Raw genomic sequence first — 16,129 nt, forward strand, 5'->3', positions numbered from 1 at the left:
CCATTAACCCCAGCACCAAATACAATCATACAGCTTGTCTAACATGGTGAGTCTCAAAGTATGGCCCTCTGGCCCCACATCAGGAGCACCTGTTAAAAGTACAAAACTTTGGGGCCCACTCCAGGGAACCAGAATCGGGAGACCCAGAGATTGGCAATTTGAACAAGTTTCCCAGGAAATTTTATGCCTACTGAATAAAGTTTGAGAACTCTGGTCTAAGAGATCTAGGCAAAAGGTCTCCTGAGAGTCACTTGCTTACCATCTTGGCATTTTCAACTTGCAATGGAAATTCGACTATTCTTTCTGTTATAGCTCCCCATGAGCAGTCCCTCTGTGAACACACCCAGGAGCCCCAGATCTCAGAGAAGAAGCCATCCAGTGACTCATCTCACCATAGAGGGCATGGGCCTCCAGGAGCCGAGAGATTAGACCCAGTTCCAGGTGTGCGGCCATCACATGGAGATTGGTGAGAAACTTTGCGAGAAGGCCATAGTTCTCGCTCTGGAGCTGAGAAGGTCAGATTGGATTCATTAGGGATGTAAGAGGCTGGTGAGGAGCGAGAGTCTCATCTTAGACCCTGCCTGTGCAACTGGGACCTAGACCTAGGAGCTGGGACAAAGGACCTGAAGGAGGAGGGCAGGAAAACTGAAAGGGGAAAGGTAGAGGGAGTTTTGGAGGAGAGTAATTAACGGCAGTGGTGATAGTGGTGGTGGTCAAGGGGGATGGGGGCTCAGAACAGCCAAAGCAGTTGCTTGGGAGAAGGTGCCTATGGGATCTGAGGACTCACCAGGTGGTAAGGCAGATCTCCCAGAGCCTCAGGAGGGCAACTTCGGAAGGTGCCTGAGGCATCGGGGTCACAGGCCTTCCAGAGCTGAGCTGCAGGTGTGGTCATAGGAACAGACATTGAGACGGGCTCAACCCTGAAGCATTTTCAAAGATCCCATTCCTTAGGCTACAGCAAGAGCCATCCACCCAGTGGGATGGCAGGTGAGGGAGCCAGCCAATGGGGAGCACAAGTGAGGGGGTCCTGGCGTCCAGGTCCAGGCCCCACATTCAGCACCCTGGGGTTAACTTGGACTGCAATCACCTGCGATGAGGATATGTGCTGTCTTCTCCAGCCCCGGCCTCCTCCCATAGCGACTTTTAGCTGCTGTTCTCAGAGGCCCGTCATGGAGGCAGAGCCGGGCACCCGGCCGCTCCAGGGGGCCCTCCCCTAGCAAACTGTCCTCATGTGAGGAAGAGAACATAGGAGGGGAGAGGGAGGAGGCCTGTCAGTGAGCATCCCGGCACAGCTGTGGGCTCCCATTCCCACCTCAGATAGTGGTAACTTGAGTGGCAGTCCATTAAGGGTCTGGGAGATAGGTGTCAGGGGCTATCACACGGGGCCCTGCCTCAAAAACAGAAGGCACAGGAGGTCAGTGGGAGCTCAGCTGGGGGCACATGTACCTGTGCAGACTCTGGACGAGGAAGGCAAATGGGCCCATGGGGTAGGGGTCTCCACTGTTACCAGCAGCCACTGCTTCTTCCCAGGTCTTGGTCCCCATGGGAAGTATCCGCCATGCACTCAGCACTCCATGCAGCTGGTCCACAGTCAGACCTGAAAACCCAAGCTCTCTGAGGTCCTCGCCAAACCACACAGTGTACCCATCCCTGTGACATCTGGTCCCTCCTTGCACTGCTCACTGAGACAAACAACTGAACCAAGGTCATCCAACCCTGAGGTCCCAGCCTCCAAATCCACCCCAAGCACTGACCACTACGTGTGACCTCAAGGGTAGCCAAGGCTTGGGGAAGGACATTGGGGCCATGCTCTTGTTCCAGGGTGCCCAGGATGTGCTGCAGTAGTAGGGGGACAGTGGCGGGCAGGGTCCGGAGTCGCTCAGACACCTGGGAAAGGAGGAAGATGGGCTTCAGCGAGTAGGGAGAGGAGAAGAGGCAGCTTTGGTTGTGGAGGGTGGTGCAGCAGGAGAAGCCATGGGATATGATGCAAAAGGAAAGAGAAATGGGTGAGAGCGAAGTGGGTAGGGGTGAGATGAGGATGGGGAATGGATGATCATGAGATGACAAAGGATGAGGGGAGAGAAGTCGAGGGATCGGAAGGAAAGAAGCTGAATGGAGAATGGGAAATGGGATTAGGACTTAGAAAATCGGGATTGGGGGTTTACACCCCCAACTGACCTGCTCATAGAGCGTGAAGAGCCTCAGGTGATCGGTGACCAAGCGCAGGTAGAGCGGCAGGGCTGACCCACGCTTCACCAGCAGCAGCCGCATCTAACGAGACTCAGAGGACTCAGCGTGGGGACCAGAGAGCCTGCCTCCAGCCAGCCCTCGGCCTGCTGCCCCCCACCCCTAGCACTAAGACCACTGCAAGGCAGCTCCTCCTCTGAGTGTCCCCAGCAGGCATCACCTGATGACATCACTTCAGGACACAGCCATCCCTTCCTTACACTGCTCTGCCTTGCCAGCCCCTCTTTCAAGGAAGCCCCTCTAGCTTAGCCTGCCCCACCTAATAACCACAGCTTTACTCCTCTCCTCAGCCAGACAGGCCCTGGGAGGCTGTTCACCAGGGGAAAAAGGCAGGGTGATGTTATAAGGTATCACGGTTATTTTGTTAGCAACTCTCCCCAGCACAGAGTTCCTAAGAAAACAAAGGAGCAAGACTGTGTGGGGCAGCCAGCAGCCTCAGCACCCTGGGTCCTCACAGCTCTGATTCACCCCCCACACCCACCAGCCCCGACCTAGGTCCAACCTGGTTGTTAAAAGGTGACTCCTCCAGACGCTTCCCGTACAGAGCCAGCTCCTCTCTCACCAGCCGGGCCCGAGCAGATGGCTCCAGAGGCCCCAGGGCCACCACATGGGCACCCTGGCTCCGCTCAAGGCTCTCCCCTAGGCCTGCGTCAGTAGACATGCTCAGCACCAGGTGCACCCACTGTGATATTTGAGCAAAAGGGCAGGGAGGTAGAAGGAAAAGGAGAAGAATGTTGGAAGAGCCCCAAACCTCCCTACTGCATCCCACCCACACCCCCTTCTCACACTCACCCGGGGAAGGGTCTTTGGGATCCAGTCTGAGATCAGTTCCCCATGGTGGTCCACCAACCTGTCAGCCCCGTCGACGATCAGGACCAGGGTCTGGCCAGATTGCAGGGACTGAGCAGACTTGGGCAACAGCCTCTGCTGCAGGTGCCACACCAGGCCCCTGTGTGTGGAGGGGAAGGACCAGGGTCAGTGGGAGAAGGAGGAGTAAGGGGTAAGAGGTGGTGTCATGTGGCATCAAAAAGGCTGGGCTAATGGCGGATACACACCGGTAGGTGCTGGGGAGGGCGCTCGGCTCCTGCAGTTGGCTATGCAGATAGGCACATAGGCGTCTGAGCAGGGTGAGGGCAAGACCCTGGTCAGGGCGGGCCCCTGAAAAGTGGAAGAAGACTAAGGGGGCCACCTTGACTCCATCAGGAGCCTGCAGAGCTGACACAAGGGATGCCTGCATGGGAAGGAAACAGTAAACACAGTCATATTTTATATGCACAAGCTCCCTGGGCCCCACCTCCTCAGCCCTCCTCAGCCCACACAGTCCTCCCTCCCTCCTGCCCAGGCCTCTGGGACTCTATACCAGGAAGGCGGTCTTGCCCTGTCCTGACTGCCCGGTCACCAGGCTCAGCCTCCCTCGGTGCAGCATTAGCTGCTGCACCATGTCCTGAAGGAGGCGCGGTCGGGCAGAACTCAGTGGCTTCCGCAGCTGCTGAAAGGTGGCCTGGACCAAGTCATCATCTGGGACGGATACTGGCTGTTCCAGCTGGGCCTCGGGCTGAGGGCACGTGGGGCAGTGACTATCCATGTTTCCATGGTCCTCAGGACCCCCAGGCCTAAAACTCACACAGCCCCCACCAAGTTACTTTCTACCCAGGGCTACCTAGACCCCGCCTCCCTCTCCACTCCCCTGGCCACCGTCGCTCCTGCTGACCTGTAGGTAAAGCTTCTGGATCATATTCCACACATCCTGCAGAACCAACTGCCCAAACTCCTCCAGCCCCCCAACATAGGGCCGGCCGGCTGCCACACCCCCCCACTCACAGGCATATCTGTGGGCAAAGCAAGCACAAGCAGAGTCAGGGCAGGCCTGGCTCCCCTCACCACATCTCTCCACTCATGGGCTCTCTAGCCCTCCCAGCTCACCTGCGACAGGTAATCCCTTTCTGTCTGTTCAGAGAGCTCTTCAGTTCTGAGATTCGATGTGCAGCCTCTTCAGACTCGGAAGTAAAGTCAGATTTCCAGGCGTCTGGCACAGACCTGAACACCAAAGATACCCCAAGAGTGGGGCTGGACTCAGACCCCAGTGTCTCTCTACTCCCAACCATAGCCCTGGCTGTGGTTACCAGAAACTCCTCACATGGAGATCTCCTGACTTCAGCTGTGAGGCTGATTTGGTGCTGCAAAGGCAAGCTCTCTGAGCCCTGTTTCTCTCTTCTAGCTTCCCCTTCCTATACTCTGAATGTTGGAGACAGAAGACATGGCCACTGATCCTGTCTGGGCTTCTGTGGAGACCAAGGCACAGAGGGAAGAGAAGGTACCTGAGGAAGCTGGAGTCCCGGCAGTAGATGAGAGCTTGGGCAGATGGCTGCAGGCGGAGGCTCCGATCCAGGAACTGCATCACCTCCATCTCTGTCACAGAACGACCTGAAGGGTACTGCTGGGCCTGTAGGAAGACGCAGAGAACAGGCAGGTTCAGTCTTAGGTCACACTAACCCCTCCCTTGAGATGTGCCAAGACCCCAGGGCTCCTTCATCCCAGTAATGTTCCTCCTTCCCTCCAGACACAAGCCAATAAAACATAGCTAATAGCTAACATTTATTGAATGCCTGTCATGTGTTGAGCATTTTTAAAAATAGCTGTATAATTCTCATCGTAACCCTGCAATGCAGACATCATTTTTGTCTTTAATATACGGGGAAGTTGAGGCTAGCTGAGGATAAGCCATTTCCCAAAAAGCCACACAATCTGTAAATGACAGAAGAGACATCAGAACCCAGATCCATCTAATGGGAAAACCTAAACAGACCTACCTCATACCTCTCGCATCCTTGGGCAACCCAGAGGTACTTCTCAAAGGAATTCCCTCATCTTAGACTTGGCCACTTGCAGGACCTTCTGCTTGTGTTTCACTTCAAGTCTCAAGGACCTGCCTGTGCATAGTCCCAGTGTTCCTGACAGATGTGGCTACTCCCCACCCCTGCCCCAAACTTGGTTTCCTCCCCAGACCCTGCTCCAACTTGCCATCTGCCTTACCCAGCGGAAGTGAGGATGGTCAGGGAGGTTGTAGTTGGGGGGAACATAGCCATAGCGGGAGCCCAGAATCCCCACAAACAGCTGTGAGTTCTCCACCTCCCCAAGGCACACTTCCAGTTGTCTGCAGGCACAGTTATGGGGACACTATATCAGGGAATATAGGCACAAATGGGGAGACAGGGCCTTGCTGACAACTGAGCAAAGTGAAGGCAGGCTGCTCTTGTCAGCATCTAAGGAGCATGCCCCGCCCTCAGCCCTCTGCCGTTCTTGCAGCCTCAACCCTGCCCACTTCAGTTCTACCACTCAAGTCCCTTCTTCCTGACCCGGCCCCTCTTCTCTGTGGCCCCCACACCTGTTCCTACGAGTCTCCTCCTCGGTGACGCCCCAGCGCAGGTCAATGGCATGAAGGCTGATGCGGTGGGGGGCGGCTCGGGTCTGCAATGCCGGCAGCACAGACCTCAGCAGCAGGTCCCGCTCCCCGTGCATGTCCCGGAAAGTGGAGGAAATGAAAAGCCGGATTTTGCGCCATCTGGGGGTAAGAAGAGGGCTGGGCTCAGTCTAAGGCTCAGGCCCACAACCCAATTCTACAGACACAGCTGTGACTGCCCTTCAGCACTGAGCACGAGCCAGGTAGGAGAGACAAGAGGCCTCCAGAGAATAACCTGCTCAGAGCCTCAACTGCAGAGCTCTGGAAATTAAACCCCATTTGCCATTTCTCATGCGCCCCTCCAGTGTCAGCTAATACTTATTATACACTTACTATTCGCCCATGGAATGCTCATGATAACACTGTGAAGTAAGCACAATCATTATCTCCATTTTACTTATCAAGGAACTATAGGTTTAAGAAATTAAGCAACTAGCCCAAGATTCAAGCTACTATTTGGCAAATCTAGGAGGAGAAACCCAGGGCCTGTATACCTAAGCCCTCTGCCTGAGCCCTGGCTACATGTCTGCAGTGCTTGCTGCCAGCCTCACATTCTAAACTCTTTCCCAAGAAGAGAAAGGGGCGTGCTCACGATCTGACAATTTCCTGTGTTAGAGAAACCCCTGCCTGGGAAAGAAGAAGTATACCTCAGTGAATAGAATAAGCAGCATCTCAACAGCCAGAATTTCAGTCACCTGAGTTTCTCTAGTTTTGCTGGCAGCCCCCACACACACTCCCATTTCACAAAGACATAGAAACACAGACTGACCGAGACTGGGAAATAGAAGCCAAGGGGCTTGGAGTATTCTCTTCCAGTGGGCGGAGAGACGGGGCCCCTGTCTTTCCTGGAGGTGGTGGAATCTTGAATATTTTGTCCATTTGGCCCACATGTTCTAGAAGACGGGAGGCCCCACGCTCTGCAATGAACCTGACATAAATAGTGACAAAATTAACGAGAGCAGAATACTAGAGGCCAAATCAGGAAGATCTTCCAAGGAGGAAGGAGACAAAGATATGGCTAGGTTAGGTCACCCAGTCAACTGGAGCTCTTTAAGAAGAGGACCGCAAGCAGTGAATACAGACTTAAAGTAAACAAGGGTGCAGAGCCATGGGAATGAAGGAACAGAGAAGAAACCCAGCTCTAGGCCCTCCTGTTGTGTATGGTTATCACAGGCTTTCTGTTGGGCCAGGGACAACGGCACTGGGTGAAGGTGCAAAGATTAAGGCCATCTCAGTCTGGGCTTGATCAGCTTTGTACCAGCCATGAAAGATCCCTGGAGAAGTAACAATGTGCATGAGGCTTCCTAACAGGACTTGAGGGCAATGGGTAGCATCCAAATGAAAAGACCGGGAAGAAAACAAGGCTAGCAGTAGAGAGAAAGACAAAGTAAAAAGACTCCTGTCAATTTGGTATAAATAAATAAATTTAGCATGGGATTTCCTCTGGATCAAGAGTGGAACAGACCACATAGAATGAATTAGAAGTGATATGACCAACCCTTGAGTTGTTCCCTTAAAAGCAAACAGTGCAATCTCCCAGGTCTCCTTTTCTCCTTTCCTACTAGATGTAATACAAAAATGATGGCTGCAGCTGGAGCAACCATCTTGAACCATGAGGTGGAAGCAGAGTGTTTGAGGATGGTGGAGTGACAAAATAGAAGGTGCCTAGGTCCCTGTAAACACTGTGTTGTTGCTATGCCTAGACAGCTGTGAAAAAGGAATAAACTTTACCTTGTTAAAAAGGAAAATGAATGGAGTAGATGCCACAGATAATCTCTGAAAGATGTTCTAACAAAGCCCCCAACCCCTTCGGTGCTCATACTGTACTTACTTCAGAATCCCGTCAGTACAGCCTAGGAGTGTCACGTCATTGGGATTTGAATCTGAAAACCTGGCCAAGGAAGAAGCAGTACTACCCATCAGAAACAGTGCCAGGAACACAGAGTCACTGTCCCCTAACACTCTAGGATGGACACCCCACCTCTGCACTTTCAATAGGGTTATTTGCTAGGCTGGAACTGGGGTGGACCCCCCCCCCCCCAACAAATGAGTATAGAGCTAGGCTGAAGACTTCAGAGAAGGTTCTAGCACTTGAAGTGCAATACATGTAAGAGGCAGAGATGGGGAGGGGCCTGGCAAGTGGGAGTGACCCATGCTTTGGTAGGGTAGAGAGGAAATATGGATCACTATCTTCTGGCACTCAGCAAGGAGTATGAGCATCCTTACGTGTAACATATCCTTCTTAAGCAAACACCAACAAAGAGGCACTTGGAATTCACGTGCTGCCAGAAAAGCTGTTTGGCTTCATTTATCAGGCTTCCATTCATAATGTGGCCAAAGAGGATGACCCTGTCCACCTGTAAGATGAAAGAGGAGGGGCTGAGACTGGGGGACAGAGGGATAGACGAGATGCTAAAGAGCTCAAGACACCAAGAGAAGAGATCTGAGGATGAGGGAACTGAGGGAACTCTGAGGGGGATGAAAACTGCCTCTTCTGAGAGCATCAGGAGGGCAGAAGCCACTTCACCCTGACTTGGAGGGCCGTCAAAGCCGAGGGTGAGGAGGGGCAGCCAGGTGCTGTAGCTGACTCATTCAGGCTCAAAAGAGCTGACTGTCAAATCTTTAGGAATTTTGTGAGCCAGTTGTTAAACGTGGCCACTATTAAATTGCATAAACTGACAAATAAATTCTATTAAAAACAAAGGTAATAAATACTCAAAACTCATCACTTCCTAATTATTTTACTATTATCTACTCTTGATCTTATTAACATCTACTTTATCTGTATTGTGGAAATACCATATAATGGTGTGCTACTGAGCATCTCTTCCCAACTCTGTGTCCACTGACATCATGTTGGTCGCTTGAAATCAGCTATGGAAGGGGTATTTATGCTGTGGAAATTAGCAAATGCTATTTACCAAGACTTATTTGTCCAGACTGCTGGCTGATTAACATTTACCAGCATACCGCTGGGGGGGCGGGTTGCAGCCAGCAGGGAGGTGATCTGGGTGCTGTACAGAGTTTGAATGGTTAGCTTTGAGATATGAGATATATCAGTTGTGGAGGAAAATGTGGGGGAGGGGAGGGTTTCTCATGGCCTGGGCAGTACTCACAGGGACCCTTTGGGCAGCCAGAGACAGCAAGTACTTCCCAAAAGTATCCCGGGAAAATTCATAATAATTTCCGTCCAACTCCTGAAGGAAAGAGGCTCATGTTATGCGGTTGCATGGGAGATGACCAATAAGCAACAAAGACCATAGTCTGCTTAGGAAACCTTCAGAACTGTGTCTATCTAAGCTTTTCCTGACTATTCAGGCTGTTCCCAGGCCTGTGTCCTTTCATATATTTTTCATGGTGGGGGTGGGTGCCTGACCTGGACTTGAGCATGGAGTTCAATGGCAGTCTTCAGGATACCCTCTTCTGCCTTGAGCACAGCAGTCTTCAGAGTGCCACTTCCGCACAGCAAGAGATCCGCGTGCTCCGCCCGCGCAATCATCATTCCAATCAACAGCAGCACATAGTTCAGGGGGGGCTGAATGGACAAGCATCAGGAGGAAAGAAGGCTCCCTTATGTTGGAATCCACTCTTGTCCATCCAGCCCTGGAGGCCAAACACCTCCACTGGTTGGAGAAAAGGGGACAATATCCTCAGTTAAGAAGGGACAGCCCTCAGGAAGAGCTGATGGGGAGGGAGGTGGAGAGAGGCCAGGATCCCTGCCCAAATTCAACACTGGGATGTAGGGAGGTGAAAGTGAGACATATTTTGGTGACAGAAATTTAGAGAAGATTTAGTCCCAGCCAAATGCTCAATGTCAGTACCATAATCCATGAACAGGTCAAGACCACATTCTAGGAATTGTCCCTAGGAACCAAGGTCTGATACCAGGAAGCAAACACATATCATTTATCTCAGTTTTGTGTCCTTGTTTGTGAGAACCAGGTCCGTGAACAGGATATGTCTCAGGATCCCCAACATCCTACCAACCCCCACCTTTTTATTTATTTTTCCTTACCCCTTGTGGGTTGTTCTTGGGACAGAGCTTGTCTGCTTCAGCATCTGTCATATAGACCAAGAGGGTGCGGCCTGGCAGCGGGGGCAGGCTGTGCTTCACGGAGAGGTTCACGGCTGTCTCCAGGGCCTGTCGATATCGAGCCAGCGTCTCACTGTCATATTTACACTGTCTGCAAGCAGGAAAGACACAGACGGAAGGGCTCAGGGGCTTCCCTGTTTGACACTTTGAAGCAGGCGGGAAGATGAGAACTTGCCACTCAAGTACTGAATGTTCACCCCTCTTTCACAGCCCACCTCCAATGCTGGTAGAGAAGACTAGAACAGACCTTCCCTTCGTCTCCATTCTACAGGACTCCTCCATTCTCATGGCAGGAGAGGAGAGGTCCTCTGTAGACTTACTCTCTGAAATCGCTTACCCTACTGATCCATACTTACTTCATGAGGCAAGATTTAACTGCTACATATTTTTAAACTCTATTTTAAAGAGCAAATACTAACTCTTGACTCTGAAAACTGACAATTAAAGGAGAAAGAGTTGAACATTCATCTCATCTTTCCAACACAATCGCTATGTCGGGGTAACTAAACAGCTTTAATTGATGAGGGAAGTTCTTTCTAGAATTCCAGCTAATAAATACGGGAAATGATAGAAATTCCCCATCCTACAACTGCTAATGAAACAATTGGTTCAGGCAAAGATCACCAATGGACGAACCATTAACTTTACCTGGAGAGATCGGGCTATCATCACCCAAGAGCACTGATCAGTCTTAGCATCACTATGAGTGGGACCACCAGACTTTTTGTGCCTCCTGATCCTGTATCCGAGCAGAAGGCCAAAAGAAGTCTGGTGGTCTCACTCATAGTGTACAAAGGATCACCAATGAAATACTCTTGCAAGAAGAAAAGTTAAATCTGGGGGCCGGCCCCGTGGCCGAGTGGTTAAGTTTGCACTCTGCTTCGGCGGCCCAAGGTTTCACCAGTTCAAGTCCTGGGCACGGACATGGCATGGCTCATCAGGCCATGCTGAAGCAGCATCCCACATGCCACAACTAGAAGGACCCACAACTAAAAATACACAACTATGTACCAGGGGGCTTTGGAGAGGAAAAAGGGGGGAAAAAAAGTTAAATCTGAATCTATTCAAGCCTTTAGAGTTAATGTTAAAGGTACATGAAATAGACAATCAAGTTAGATGAAACCATGAGGAAGGAGAGAAATCTAGAATGTGGGACATTCTGTGGGGTCCCTGAACCTGGTTTCCACAGCAAGTCAATGGCATGAAAACAATTCAAAGATTAAAAGAGATTTAAGAGACTTAACCAAATGTAATGTGTATGCCTTGTTTGGATCCCGATTTGAATAAAACTGTGAAATGACACTTTTGAGACAGTTGGGAAATTTGAATATGGACTGGATAATAAATGATAATACCAAGGAATTATGTTCAGTTTTCTTACGTATATTAATGACATTCTGATTATATAAGAAAACGTCTGTTTTAAGAGACACGTGATAAGCAGGGAGGGATGAAATAAAATGTATCATATTATTTGGCATTTCTTTTTAAAAACATCTTCAAAAAAAAGGAAAAAAGAAAAAGAAGAAAGGGATCAGGAAAGGAAGTGTGGTAAAATCTAGATTATCACTGAATACGGCCATTACAGTTTTACGGGTGGCCATTACACTATTCTCATTACTTGTGTGCATGTTAAATTTTTCATAATGATTTTTTTAATTTATAGAATTCAGTAGTGTCTACCAGTGCTATCCAAAAGAATTAAATTACAATTAATGACATCAAGTTAAATTAAAATTACACACGTAATTTAAAATTTTCTAGTAGCCACATTAAAAAAGGTAAAAAGAAACAGGAGAAATTAATTTAATACTACATTAATTTAATCTAATATACATAAAAATAGTTTCACTTCAACATATAATTTAAAAATTATAAAGGAGATATTTTACATCCTTTTTGATTCTGTCTTCAAAGTCTAGCACATCTCAGTTCTGACAAGCCACATTTCAAGTGCTCAATAGCCATATGTAGCTAGTGGCTACCGTACTGGCCAGGAAAGCATTCTATTTGGACTGCACCCTCGGCTTGTTTCTTAATGGCTCTGTGTTCACTCACTGACTCCCTCATTCCAGAGATTCTCAGCCACTGAATCTTACAAAAGGTTAGAGGAGCCCTGCCTTTGTCTCGAACAAAGATGAATGAAGATACTGTTGAAGCATCTGAAAGAACAGAGTGCTGGGACTCCATCAAGTTTACAGAACAGGTGTTATGTCTGTCTTTGAGCCTGCTTGATGATAACTATTGTTATATGTGTCAAAAAAAGAGAAAGTGAATGGGTCAGAAAATACAGAGAGAGACAAACAAAAAGAAAAACAAACAGATATCACAGAGAAGAAAAAGAAAGAAAAACATGAACCCGAGCAGAGGCAGAGAGGACACTAGCTTGCACGAGGTAAGAGAAAGGGAGGTGCTCCACAGACTCATGGAATCCGCAGAAACCAATAAAACAATCACAGATAATAGAGAGGACGCCCAAACACAGATTTTGTTTCATGATCTCTCTATAGGACAACATTAAAGACAAGGTTTGCTGTGCAAGAGACGAATGGAACCAGGCAGATCTGGGCCATTGGGATAACTGACAAGCATCTTTACAGAATAAAAGTTGGGGTTCCCAGATGACTCCCAAGCCCTGTCTAGGTACCTCTTGTGCCCACCCTTTGCTCCCAGATACCACACACACACACACACACCTGGATTTGTGTATTTTCAGCTTCTCCCGCTTGAGCTGCTCATACATCAGAGGTATCATCATTGCTGCTCGAAGCTCCCGACGACTTGGATTGCAAAGTTTCTTCTGATAGGCATGCCTCTTGATATTTTTTGAGTTTCTAATCATTATCTGCCTCATCAGTTTTGTGTTGGAAGGAAATGGCAATGCTGCGTGGCAACAGGTAAGTGTGTGAGCCAGGCAGCTTCTAGTCTCTCATCTTGTCTTCCCATCATTACCTGTCCTGTGCCCTAACCCTTGGGGCTGGCAAGTGTCTGACTTCTGCCCACCCAACACCCTGACAGTGGAAGGCAAGAGGATGAGAAATACTAGTATTGCTGTGTCATCTATTCTCAGAGAAGAGAGATAAACAGGAATTGGAAGAAGAGAGATAATACCTTTATTTTTGAGTTGAGCCTCAAGGTCACTGATGGAATCATGGGCATTAAGGAATCTGAATGGAAACTGCCGACTGTGGATCACTGATTTCTGAAAAGTAAGGGAGGGGTCATAAGCAGAGGTGAGGAAGGACAAAATGGATACTAGAGAAGAGATACAGAGAAACGGGGAGGAGATTAAAGAAAAAAGAAAGTCGTCGTGTGAGAATATGAGAAGAGGTAAAGAAGAAAGGAGAGGAAGTAACAGAAGGAGCCTGTTTCTTTTGTATCAGACTCCCTCTGAAGTCAGTTAAATCACAGAAGTCCCTCTTCCTTGTAAGTCACTGATCTCAGAAAATAAAAGGGAAAGGTTCTTATACTCTAATCTCTCAAAGGGTTGATGAACCCCTAGACCTGTCTCCCCCAACTATCTGTATCTCCATACCTGTATACAGACCACATGGAAACAGCTTGGTGGTAAAACAGCTTCCCCAGCCACTGGGAAAAGCTTGGCTACCTGCCCCTCACACATACCGCATGCTGGAGTCTCTGGAGTACAAGCTCGTGGTGGCGGGGACTGATTCCAACACGCAGCAGGTTGCACAGATTCCGAAGCATGGCCATGAAGGGAAGCTTCCCATTGTCTGCCAAAGGTTAGGCACAGGGTGAGAAAAGCAAATGGAGGATGAGTGGGAGAGGTCAGAGACCAGAGCAAGAAGTTCAGAAGCCACGTAGAAAACTCAGGATGAGGGAGTAAGGTGCTAACATAGGATCTACCCAACTCAAAATGTTTTAAAGGTCTGAAAAGATAAAAACAGGGTTGGTCTGAAGTTTGGAGGAAAATTTATACAGCACTGTTTATGGGATGGCTGTTTCAATAAGCAACTTAGGTTACAACTTTGTCTGTTAGCTCCAGTTCTGAGACTGGGCTCAACTAGCAAAATATATTCTCTAATCTAGAACAATGATTTCCAAACTTTTTAGATAGCTAAAAGAGAAATTTCCTGATGTAAGTTTATCTGTGAACTGTATAGATGCAGTACAATCATAAGTTAATATTTCAAGGCACAATACACACCTACGGTAAAGTTCACCATTGACAACAGTGAGTGTAAATCCATACTTCAAATAATCTTCTTGATACTTTTTAAGTTTTCTGGCAAACTTCTTGTAAAAGTCATTATTTTTCACTTAAATATAGGTGAAAAATATTTGCACTGAAGTAGAATTTCACCTCTCTCACTTTCTCACTGTTCGCTTGTCCCTGTGATATGAGTATTATCTCCAAGTCATAGTTTCTTAACAATAATCTTTCTCAGGTTTATGTCAATTTTAGAGGGTTAGTTTGGTTAATACTAAATAATTCTAAATCCATTTACAATTCGAAGATAAGTTGCAATAAGTCACATTATGCAGAAATAAAAAGAGTGAGGAGACAGCACTAATGTCTTCATATTGTGGAACTCCTACTCAATAAACCTCAACTATCATGTGACACATAACCATACACCATTTGGACATATAGGGCTTCAAAATGTGTACTGAATATTGGAAAAATTCTTTCTTTTAGATAAAGGTAAACATAAATAGGAGGTGTGATATTTTTCCTGGTGCATTTTCAGAGGTGCATTCAGACCACTTTACAGACCAGGCCTGTCAGCCCCCGACATCCCAGGCACTAGCCTCATTATCGGCAGTTTTCATCAGGAGAGTAGTGGCGCCTTTTTTTAAGGTGATGTAAGTCTCATTTGAATTATAGCTAGAAGCCTTCAGCCTTCTGGAAGATCTGGGGTTCTCCAGTCATGATTCTGATTCACAAACTGTGTAGAACAACTAGGTTGTGTACACAGTGTAAATGATGGGTGACAACTGATCAATTATTGCGTCCTTTGTCAACTCATACGTTTTTTTCAACTGTTGCTACGTATGAAAGGTTTCCTAGATCATTTTGATAGAACTTAAGCCCAATATCATATTTAAGATACCAGAAAATAAATTGAATTTTTATCCCGTAGATCGAGAAATTCACTGATTTCATTCCAAAAAACTGTTGATGAGTTATTAAGAGCCTTGTAGAAGCCAAAGAGGAGTCTGTATATCTAATTACATTTTACCTTATATTTTATACTTTTATTTATGTATTTTCTTTTATTTACATTTACTTTATATTTATATTCACATAATTATATGTTATGTATTTCCTAAAGCACATAATTTACTAGTACACGTATAAAATTTTTAAATTACATACACATATATTCTGATGTATTCCCAAAATTTTTTTAATATATGATCAAAAAACTCTAGAGACCACTGCATTAGATTCTGGGCATTTGTCTCAGCCAAGATAAATGACACAGTTTTAATTTTCATGGGCAGAGGGAGGAAGTGGAGATGTTTCATAGTAGAATCATCTACACACACTGGCAGCCATGTAGGACTCTTGATCCTACTCCACCTGAAGTGGAATCAAATTCTAGGGAAGAGGTTGTCATGCGTGCATGTGTGTGTGTGTGTGTACTCTAATTCCCATGTAATTCTGATGCATATACCCCCCAGTGACAACCACAAAGTGAGAGGAGGAATAAGCAGCTGAGCAATTCAGGCTGCCCTGGGTACGATTTTTAAACAGCAGTTCACAGAGAAATAAGGTAAAAGCCAACTGGAGCTTCTGAAGCTCCAAAATGTGATGTCTACAAAACTCAAACAGTCAAAAGGTCTACAGTGAGATATTTCTCAACATAAAGAAGCTGACTTTAAATTTTCAAAGATGGAAGAGAAAGTAAAAGAAAGCAAAATGGAACAGAAAGAGCCTTCTATAGTTAAAAATAAACTAATGAAAACACAGAGAGAATGAGAAGATTAAAAGTAACTTGGTCCTCCTCAATTTGAATTGTTTTCCTTGATCAGTGTGGGCAAATTACCAAAAATGTCCATGTCCTAAATTTGTGTTTCTGTGGAGATTCCAATATGCGATGTGCCAGTCCTACCATGTTTGGATAAGTTACACAGATGTTAATACAAGTGAAATTAGAGGGAAGGTACCACTGTTGTCATGTTGTTGATAAAGGCTTGTATATCTCCTAACCACATCTGGAATAATGATCCGCCTATGATGCCAATGCTACTTAATGCAGGCACCACTGTTCACTTGGTGTGGTCAATGGCAGACTTTATAAATCCAATCATTTTCAGTGATGTAACTGCCAGGCAAGAGAACAACTGCATCACGCCACAGA

General features: G+C 47.3%; 1 protein-coding gene across 5 annotated transcripts in view; it reads right to left on the reverse strand.

The window, feature by feature from the left end:
- The window catches only part of TEP1 (telomerase associated protein 1), a 41,701-nt gene that overhangs the window by 10,240 nt on the left and 15,332 nt on the right, over positions 1-16,129 (reverse strand). For 4 of the 5 annotated variants that reach the window (XR_011501484.1, XM_014844501.3, XM_044765235.2 and 1 more), the window contains exons 10-33: positions 13,425-13,534; positions 12,912-13,002; positions 12,497-12,683; positions 9,723-9,891; positions 9,084-9,242; positions 8,824-8,904; positions 7,934-8,064; positions 7,539-7,598; positions 6,477-6,635; positions 5,633-5,809; positions 5,281-5,401; positions 4,566-4,690; positions 4,171-4,284; positions 3,959-4,076; positions 3,608-3,802; positions 3,303-3,478; positions 3,040-3,196; positions 2,750-2,929; positions 2,179-2,271; positions 1,755-1,887; positions 1,447-1,597; positions 1,088-1,221; positions 788-876; positions 393-507 (exon numbers count right to left, since the gene is read on the reverse strand). Coding sequence is in view for 4 of the 5 variants with exons in the window: in XM_014844501.3 (XP_014699987.3) it covers positions 393-507; positions 788-876; positions 1,088-1,221; positions 1,447-1,597; positions 1,755-1,887; positions 2,179-2,271; positions 2,750-2,929; positions 3,040-3,196; positions 3,303-3,478; positions 3,608-3,802; positions 3,959-4,076; positions 4,171-4,284; positions 4,566-4,690; positions 5,281-5,401; positions 5,633-5,809; positions 6,477-6,635; positions 7,539-7,598; positions 7,934-8,064; positions 8,824-8,904; positions 9,084-9,242; positions 9,723-9,891; positions 12,497-12,683; positions 12,912-13,002; positions 13,425-13,534 (3,225 nt within the window). In the remaining variant the exon portion in view is untranslated. The remainder of the gene's footprint in view (positions 1-392; positions 508-787; positions 877-1,087; positions 1,222-1,446; positions 1,598-1,754; positions 1,888-2,178; positions 2,272-2,749; positions 2,930-3,039; positions 3,197-3,302; positions 3,479-3,607; positions 3,803-3,958; positions 4,077-4,170; positions 4,285-4,565; positions 4,691-5,280; positions 5,402-5,632; positions 5,810-6,476; positions 6,636-7,538; positions 7,599-7,933; positions 8,065-8,823; positions 8,905-9,083; positions 9,243-9,722; positions 9,892-12,496; positions 12,684-12,911; positions 13,003-13,424; positions 13,535-16,129) is intronic. The other variant, XM_044765240.2, reaches the window with a different exon arrangement.

This window comes from Equus asinus, chromosome 2 (genome assembly GCF_041296235.1).
Source record: "Equus asinus isolate D_3611 breed Donkey chromosome 2, EquAss-T2T_v2, whole genome shotgun sequence".
Taxonomy (NCBI): Eukaryota; Metazoa; Chordata; class Mammalia; order Perissodactyla; family Equidae; genus Equus; species Equus asinus.